Source organism: Oratosquilla oratoria, chromosome 37, assembly GCF_046742065.1.
Source record: "Oratosquilla oratoria isolate Oo_2021 chromosome 37, ASM4674206v1, whole genome shotgun sequence".
Taxonomy (NCBI): domain Eukaryota; kingdom Metazoa; phylum Arthropoda; class Malacostraca; order Stomatopoda; family Squillidae; genus Oratosquilla; species Oratosquilla oratoria.
Window position 1 is genome coordinate 40059442 of NC_134813.1, and position 10000 is coordinate 40069441.

At 40.7% G+C, this 10000-nt stretch overlaps 1 protein-coding gene across 1 annotated transcript in view; it reads right to left on the bottom strand.

Moving 5' to 3' along the window:
- Positions 1 to 10000, bottom strand: part of LOC143019433 (uncharacterized) — a 58732-nt gene that overhangs the window by 26530 nt on the left and 22202 nt on the right. The window contains exon 3 of the mRNA XM_076175068.1: positions 9277 to 9378. Within this exon, the coding sequence (XP_076031183.1) occupies positions 9277 to 9378 (102 nt within the window). The remainder of the gene's footprint in view (positions 1 to 9276; positions 9379 to 10000) is intronic.

Genomic DNA, 10000 nt, shown 5'->3' on the forward strand with positions numbered 1-10000 from the left:
TGTGTGTGTGTGTGTGTGTGTGTGTGTTAATGTGTGTGTGTGTGTGTGTGTGTGTGTGTATGTGAATGTGTGTGTGTTAATGTGTGTGTGTGTATTGTGTGTGTAGTTGTATATTTACCTCGTGGTGACCCGTTTTTGTATCTCGCAAGATCAAGTTTGTTCTTAAATTGTTGTATTGTGTTTGCACACACTATTTCTTTATCCAATTTGTTCCATACATCTATCACTCTATGTGAGAAGCTGCTCTTTTTCAGGTCTCTTCTGTAGTTATCCTTTTTGAGTTTCATTGCATGTACATTTGTTTTTCTTCTGTCCCGTTTTGATAGGTCCTCTCTATCAAGGCACTCTTTTCCTTTCATAATTCTGTAGATGGTTATTAGGTCCCCTCGTTCTCTTCTTTGTTCCAGGGTTGGTAATTCCAGTTCGGCCAGTCTTTGTTCGTATTTTAGGTTTGCAAATGTTGGAGCCAACTTTGTCGTTGCTCTTTGTATTCTTTCTAATTTTCTTATATTCTTTTTTGTACTGGATGATCATATCAGCGCTGCATATTCCAGTTTTGACCTTATCAATGTTTGTAATATTTTCTTGATCATTTCCTTATCCAGGTATTTAAAGTCCACCTTTATTGATCTCAACAAATTGTATGTTTCTCCGACTATTTCATTTATATGTTTATCCGACGACATGTCTTTAGTGATGATTACTCCCAGGCCCCTTTCAGAATTTACTTTCTTTACTTCCATCAATTTTATACTGTCTTGTTATTCTCTTCTTGCCTTTTCCAAATTCAATTATACTCCACTCCTTGATGTTGAATTCTACTTCCCATCTCTTGCTCCACTCTGAGACTTTGTTCAGATCCTTCCGCAATGAGTCAGTCTATTTCGGAGTTTATTCTCTTTAATAATTTTGCGTCGTTTGTGTGTGTGTGTGTGTGTGTGTGTGTGTGTGTGTGTGTGTGTGTGTGTGTGTGTGTGTGTGTGTGTGTGTGTGTGTGTGTGTGTGTGTGTGTGTGTGTGTGTGTGTGTGTGTGTGTGTGTGTGTGTGTGTGTGTGTGTGTGTGTGTGTATGTGGGGGGGGACCTATATGTCTCTCTCTCCGTCTCCCTCCCGCCTTTCCTCCCCCCTCCCTCCCCTCTCTTCCCCTCTCTCTCTCTCTCTCTCTCTCTCTCTCTCTCTCTCTCTCTCTCTCTCTCTCTCTCACTCTCTCTCTCTCTCTCTCTCTCTCTCTCTCTCTCTCTCTCTCTCTCTCTCTCTCTCTCTCTCTCTCTCTCTCTCTCTCTCTCTCTCTCTCTCTCTCTCTCTCTCTCTCTCTCTCTCTCTCTCTCTCTCTCTCTCTCTCTCTCTGTGTGTGTGTGTGTGTGTGTGTGTGTGTGTGTGTGTGTGTGTGTGTGCGCGCGCACGCGTGGGGGTGTGTGATGGGCAGGCGTGCAGTAAGTGTACTAATGCGTTTTCGATGAAAGGAAGCTAAAATGAACCGTCATTACAATATCGGTCTTGGTTGCTAAGCGATGGAGGAGTCGTGGGTTTCTGCGTCGTAGGTTTACCCCACAAATAGGTCGATGACGGAAAACTCGTAAAAAGTAGACGAGCGTCGTAAATATCCGACCCATAGGGACCCTACCGTAGCTCCCCGCCTGGCTGACATCAGTCATTCACTGTAGTCGTCGTACATATAGTACAAGTGAAAGCGCCTTGATGTCCCCCCTCGCTGGGAGGTCTCCAGGGGCGAGGTATTGATTCTTGTTGAGTTTTTTTTTTTTTTTTTTTTGTGATTCTTCCTTTGCTGTTGTTGTTGCTGCCATTGTGTTTTGTTGTTGTTATTGTTGTTGTTGTTGTTGTTGTTGTTGTTGTTGACGTTGTTGACGTTGTTGTTGTCGCCACTGCTGCTGTTGTTGCTATTGTTGTTGCTGTTGCTGCTGCTGCTGTTGCTGTTGTTATTGTATTTTTACGAACTATATTACAACAAAATGGCAGGATCAGTTGACAAGAAATTTCAAAGTTGGGTGGGGGAGTGGTCCACAATATATGACCTCGACTTCCTCCTCCTCCTCCTCTTCCTCCTCCTCCTCTTCCTCCTCATTAGAATTTTAGAGTAATTGGGTCGGAGGCAAGATCACGAAGAGGGGTCTCAAATGTCTAAAAAAAAAATGGTCCGCCTTGCTTTAAGCCAAAACCAAAACAGTCTTCCTTCTCCTTTTCCCTAATTGTCGTCTTCCTTTTCGTCATCACGGGAGTTCTCCTGTCGATGACTGTTCAACATCTTCGGATTTATATCTCCCCCCCCCCCAACAGGCGATTCGATTCAGCTGACAGTTGCTTCCCATCGATTGTATGACATCGCCTGCAGTTAGACAGAACAAAATCCACAGAGTACGCCATGAACATAGCCGAGTTAATGGCAAGTGACCCAGGTACAATTGATTGGTTGAGAGGTGAATTATGATCGACGCAGTTGTATGACTTTGAATTTATGTGTCTTTGCTCTTTGTGTTTCTAGTGTTCATTTATCCCTTCTATTTGTTGCCGCTTGGCACTGTAAGCCAGCAATGCTCTTAGCTTGTGACGAAGGTATTATAATTCCTCAATCCAACTCTACCGCTAGTTAAGGTCGTCTTCACCTTATTGTGATTCTTAGTGTCACGATACCACCTCAGAATGCGGATATCGTTACGGCAGATTTTGTCATGATAATAAATTTATAATTTCTAAAAGTATTCTTCAGGGATTCGTTTCCATCCTGTTACCATTTTTCTTATATCGACTATTACATTTCTCGTCCTCTTCAGTTTTCCTTACTGTGTGTGGCATGATTTTTGACGCCTAAAGCGTTCAAGGTTCATCATCTCTGCAAATTGTATGACGTCATGTCGTTGCACAACGACATTATTAGATCTCTGTATGTACATATTAACTGCGATTTTTTCTCGTCAAAAGGCGTCAGTTATAGTTCTGTAATTTGTGACATTTGCACATGTAGCTACCGGTGGAATTTTCGTTTTTTTTTTTTTTTTTTTTTTTTTTTAATACAATGATGCAGCAACAGCTTGCGCGTTAAATCATCGTATGCCTTTGGCACAAAATAATACACGCTAAACTTTTTATTTCTTTAGCAAAATATACAGTACAATGCGCTGTTGTTTGTTTTAAGTATTCATTTATCTTTGTTTTGTTATATTTTACATATCTATTTATTTTCGTTTATTTTTATTTCTATGTGATTATTCAATTATTCACTCTGTTGTTTTTCATTTATCTAGTCGTTCATTCCTTGTTTTACTTATTCATTTATCTATCTATTCATTTATTCGTTTATCTAATGTTCACTTATTTGTTCATTAATTTGATGTTTATTTACTTGTTCTATATTCATTTTATATTTATTTATTTGTTTGTTTATTAATTTACTTATTTATCTGTTCATATAGCTATGCATTTAATAATTTCATATTTATTCATTCTTTTATTCATTAATTTACATTATATATTTAGTAATATACAATTTGAAATCGCTTGCCTTTCACACAGAATATGGCACACCACACTAGTAATCTTTTCACACGAAATATATACACTTGACCACGCTCTACGAGTCAGAATATATTGAGGGTCATAAATCTAGGAGAACAATGCGTCATTACGTGGAACGCTGAATGACTAACATTCAGGGAGGGGGAGGGGGAGGGGGAGGGGGGGACCTAATGGAATATTAGCAGGCGACTTCCAGCCCAGTTGTTCACTGGAACCACAGGACTTAGGGTGAACATTATTGTTTGAGATATCAAACCCACAGAGTTGTTTACACGTTTAATGAGCTTCGGAAACATTGGCAGAATTTTTCGTAAGATAGTGGATGTGTACCATACATGCATACATACATACATACATACATACATACATACATACATACATACATACATACATACATACATACATGCATGCATACATACATACATACATGCATGCATACATGCATACATACATACATACATACATACATACATACATACATACATACATACATTCATACAGATATAAAGGATTACAAAGGAGGAGCATGCCGACAGACCTTTTGGTCCATAACTAGGTCGGATGCGGGGGAAAATAATGATAGATAAATAAATAAAAAAAATAAGTAATTAGATAGATAAACTAAATAGATAGTGATGAATAACAACCAAAAATATAAATAATTTATAATAAATAAATAAATAAATAAAAACATAAACGATAGCAAATGTATGAATAATAATAAATAAATAAAACAAAATAAAATAAATGGCAGTCATTACAGCATATTGCTTAGGTGTTTATCTAAATGAACCTTAAAACTTCGAACTGTACTATATTGCGCTGCCTCTGCAGGAAATTTATTACATTCATTAACTACACGGTTGGCGAAGTTGTTTCTACCCGCTTCCAAATTAAATCTACCTCCTGACAGTTTGAGACCATTATTTCTTGAATGATTTGCAATCAGTATGAACTTTTCGTTGCTTTCTATGTTGGCAATTCCCTTTAGAATATCAAAACATCAATACCAAATTATCCATAAGTCTACGCTTTGTTAGGGAAGATAGATTCATATGTTTAAATCAATTTTCGTGTGATTTATTTCTGATATTTGGAATCAGTTTTGTGGTTCGCCGTTGTACTTTCTTCCTATCTGCCAATGTCTTTCATAAGATTCGGTGATCATAAGGAAACAACATATTTCAAAAATGGACGAACTAACGATTTATATAGCTTGTTAATGACAGATAGACTTTTAAAATCAAAAGATCGCGCAATCAGTCCTAGAATATTATTTCATGTCTCCTGGGCGGAAATACACTGCTTAGATGATTTGAGATCATTATTGATAATTACACCGAGATCCTTTACACTATCCATATATGTATACATATATACATACATACATAAATATATACATACATACATATACAGTATACATACATACACATACATATACATACATATACCTACATAAATATATACATACATATATAAATACATACATAGATATATATATACATACATGTATACATACATACTTGCACATACATATACATACATGCACATACATATACATACATATATACATACATACACATACATATACATGCATACATATATACATACATACATACATACATACATACATACATACATACATACATACATGCATACATACATACATACACATACATAGATATACGATGCGAAAAACCATGGTTCATGTTGTTGGCGTGACGATTTATCTGACGATAAATGATAATTGTACCGCTGGGGCCTCCTGTGTATTCATTCGTTTTCTAAGTGTCGTTACCGACTTAATTGGGCTGATCTATTGCCGAAGAAGAGAAGCCGCCGGACGCCGTGTCAATGCCCGTGTTCCGGACTGCTTGCCCGTGTGCCTGCGTGATTTGAAGGGCTCCCCAAAAGTGAAAGCAAATATATATATATATATATATATATATATATATATATATATATATATATATATATATATATATATATATATATGTATACATACATATATATATATATAAATGTATATATATACATATATAAATATATATACATATATATATATATATATATATATATATATATATATATATGAAAAGGGGGAGGGGAGAGATTGATAAGGAGATTTTACTTTTCTGAAGTGAATAAAACTGCCTACCACTAGCCAGAACAAATGCACTACGGCAGCAAAGCCGTATATATACATATATATATATATATATATATATATATATATATATATGTGTGTGTGTGTGTGTGTGTGTGTGTGTGTGTGTGTGTGTGTGTGTGTGTGTGTGTGTGTGTGTGTGTGTGTGTGTGTGTGTGTGTGTGTGTGTGTGTGTGTGTGTGTGTGTGTGTGTGTGTGTGTGCGCGCGCGCGTGTAGTGACCCCGAGGAAGGAAACACTGTAACCGTGATCGTGATTATAATTATCAGAGTCCAAATGCTGTGTTCTGTCTCAGTCCAGGTGGTCTTATTTGGACCAATTTAAGAGGAGGCACATAAATTCATTCAATTTAAGAATAAGCGAGGCCGAGTCGAGATCGAGTGGAGGTCAAGGTTGAGGTCGAGGAGGAGTGGAGGTGGAGGTCGAGATCGAGGTCGAGTCGAGATCAAGTCGAGGTCGAGGTCAAAATCGAGGTCAAGGACGAGTGGAGGTTGAGGCCGAATCGAGATCGAGTGGAGGTCAAGTCCAGGTCGAAGTCGAAATCGAGGTCGAAGTCGAAATCGAGGTCGAGGTCGAATCGAAATCGAGTAGAGGTCGAGGTCGAATCGAGATCGAGTGGAGGTCGAGTCAAGATCGAGATCAAGGTCGAATCAAGATCGAAATCGAGTCGAGATCGAGGTCAAGTCGAGATCGAGTGGAGGTCAAAGGTCGAGTCGAGATCGAGATCAAGTCGAGATCGAAATCGAGGTCGAGTCGAGATCGAGTGGTCGAGGTTGAGGTCAAGTCAAGATCGAGATCAAGGTCGAATCAAGATCGAGATCGAGTCGAGATCGAATGGAGGTCGAGGTTGAGGTCAAGTCGAGATCGAGATTGAGGATCGAGTCTAGATCGAATGGAGGTTGAGGTCGAGGTCGAGGTTGAGGTCAAGTCGAGATCGAAATCAAGGTCGAGTCAAGATCGAAATCGAGGTCGAGTCGAGATCGAAATCGAGGTCGAGTCGAGATCGAGTGGAGGTTGAGGTAGCAGATACACTGCCTTGTGGAGCACCAGTCCTCTTTTTTTTTTTTTTTTTTTTTGACGTCCTCACCCCGTCGGAGTTCTTCGTGTATACAAGAACCACAACTTTGACTCTACAAGACGTACCCAACCACCTTTTGACATTTTGCGCATTACCCCCCCCCCCCCGCGGGTGCGTGTGTCAGGAACCCCCGCATTCATATTTTATCACATCGCGTATTTCTAGTCCCTTATCACCCTATCGCGGCAATTTGCTGAGAGGTAACTGATGATGATGATATGGTTTAACGTCACAAACTCCCCCACCCCTATCAGGAGGCTAGGACGTTACCCCCTCACAGAGGGCTTTGTAGCTTTTTTTTTTTTTTTTTTTTTTGAATGGTAAGAATGGAAAGAATGGTAAGAATGGGTAGAGTACCGGAGGACTAGAGAAGTGCCTGTATAGTTCCTCTTTACAAGGGAAAAGGGGACAAGTGTGAATGTAGTAGTTTCAGAGGGATTAGCCTTTAAAGTGTAGTAGGGAAGGCTTATGGGAGGATCTTAATTGAGAGGATTAGGAGAGGAACAGAAGGAGTAATTGGTGAGGAACAGTGTGGATTTAGGACAGGTAGAGGTTGTGTAGATCAGATCTTTGTGGTAAGACAGATATGTGAGAAAGCTATAGGAAAGGGGAAGGATGTTTTTTTGGGCTTTTATGGATCTGGAAAAGGCTTACGATAGGGTAGACAGAAAGGCACTGTGGGAGGTTATGCAGATTTATGGGATAGGAGGAAAGCTTTTGGGAGCTGTCAAGAGTTTTTATGAGAGTAGTAGAGCATGTGTCAGGATTAGAAATGGAGAGAGTGAGTGGTTTGAAGTAAAGGTGGGACTTCGTCAAGGATGCGTTATGTCACCCTGGCTGTTCAACTTATACATGGATGGGGTGGTGCGAGAGGTGAATGTTAGGGTAGTGGGTCAGGGATTGGAGATGGTTAAAGAAAATGGAGAAAAGTGTGAGGTGAACCAGCTGTTGTTTGCGGACGACACTGCGCTTGTGGCAGGGTCAGAGGAGGGATTGAGGAAGCTGGTGGCAGAGTTTGGGAGAGTATGTGATAGAAGAAAGCTAAAGATAAATGTGGGTAAAAGTAAGGTGATGAGATGTACAAGGGGTGAAAGTGGCAGTAGACTGGAAGTGAACATTAAGGGAGAGCGACTGGAGGAAGTGGATAGTTTTAGATACTTGGGTGCAAGTGTAGCAGGAAAAGGTGGAGTGAAGGTGGAGGTAGAATGTAGATTGAGAGAAGCGAGTAAATGCCTTGGTGGTTTAAAGAGTGTAATGAGGAATAGACATTTGGGAATGGATGCGAAGAGGAGACTGTATGAAGGAGTGATTGTGCCAACAGCACTGTATGGGGCAGAAACGTGGAACATAAGAGATGAAGAGAAAAGGAGTTTGAATGTGTTTGAGATGAGGTGTCTGAGAAGTATGGTGGGGGTTACTAGGCTGGATAGAGTGAGAAATGAGGAGGTGAGGAGGAGAACAGGGGTGAAAAAGGATTTGGGAGATAGGGTTGATGAAAGAATATTAGGATGGTTTGGACACATGGAAAGAATGAGTGAAGAAAGACTAGTAAAAGAGGTATGGAAGGCAGATGTGGAGGGAGTGAACATGAGGGGACGTCCTAGGATGAGATGGATGGATGGGGTGAAGGGGGCTTTGGGGAAGAGGGGAATGTCTGTTGAGGAAGGAAGGGAGAGGACGGAAGACAGAGGTGAGTGGAGAATGGTTGTATATGGATGATGTTGTGACTGCATGAGGAGGAATGGGCGAGGGGGTGGGGGGTGGTGTAGTATGTGTGAGTAAATTTTGACGCAGCCCGAAGGGATTTCTCCCCGTCCTCGCCTTATATGCAAAGGGGAACGGAGAGGGGGGGTCGCCGATTAAATGAAGCGGCCTTGCTGTGGATGTACTGTGTCTTGCGACACTGCTTCTGACCCAGGGCGGTGGGCAGGGTGCAGGGATGACCCGTCATCCAGGAGGTGCTCAGATGAGAGGGAGGGTGGGAGGGGTGTGGAGTGTATTTAGGGATGAAATGGGTGGGAGTGTTTTTATGCCTTTCCCTTTTTGGCTACCTCCCTTGGAAGGGGGAAAAAGCCTTGGTATATGTATGTAAGAATGGAAAGACACGATTGAGAACAAGAGACTTTATTCCTGACCGGTTTCGCCTTTGAGGCTTCTTCAGAAGCCTCAGAAGCCTCAAAGGCGAAACCGGTCAGGAATAAAGTCTCTTGTTCTCAATCGTGTCTTTCTATTCTTACTATTCATAAACCTGTCATGATGTCACAATATATATGTATATATATATATATATATATATATATATATAATATATATACATATATACATTTATATGTATATATGTGAACATATATATATATATATATATATATATATATATGTATATATATATACATATGAATTAATTAATTAATAGAAAACAAGGTTACTTCCCCCATACAGCCTGAGGCTATTATTCCTGCCTTCCTGGGTTCCTGGGTTCCTGGGTTCCTGGGTTCCTCTTACCTTGGAATTGACAGGAATGTCGATCCCGTACAGAATATCGGTGACGTCAGCTGGAGTGAGCAGAATCCAGGTGTCCAAGTGGAGGGCGCTGTGCTGACTCGCCTGAAGGGAAAAAGAAGACACTGGCTTCAGAGTCACACAGCAGTCAAAAAAAAAAAAAAAAATAGAAGCGGTTGGTTAAGTCCCCGACTGTCACTACGGCGGTCGGGTTCGAATCCTGCCCAGGCCTGAAATAATTTCACTATCGCTGCGCTTAGAGTCGTTACTCCAATTCTCATGGGCGGGGAGTTGGGTGTGTGTGTGTGCGTGTAAGGTCACAACATTACCCATACATCGGTCAAACGAGCTCTGAGCTCTCTTCCGGGAGGTAAATAGCTGTCGATCACGAGTCCAACCCGTGATCCAATGACCAAGATGAATCACACACACACACACACACACACACACACACACACACACACATTTCGGTCCGAAATTACTTCGGTATCGCTGTGCTTCGGATCGTTACTCTGATTCTCGTGGGCGGGGAGTTGGGTGGGTGGGTGTGTGAAAGTTCATAGCATTACCCATAGATCGGTCATACGAGCTCTGAGCTCTCTTCCGGAGGAAAATAGCTGTCGATCACGAGTCCAACACGTGATCCAAAGACCAAGGTGAATACACACACACACACACATTACCCATAAATCGGTCATATATGAGCTCTGAGCTCATATATCAATTA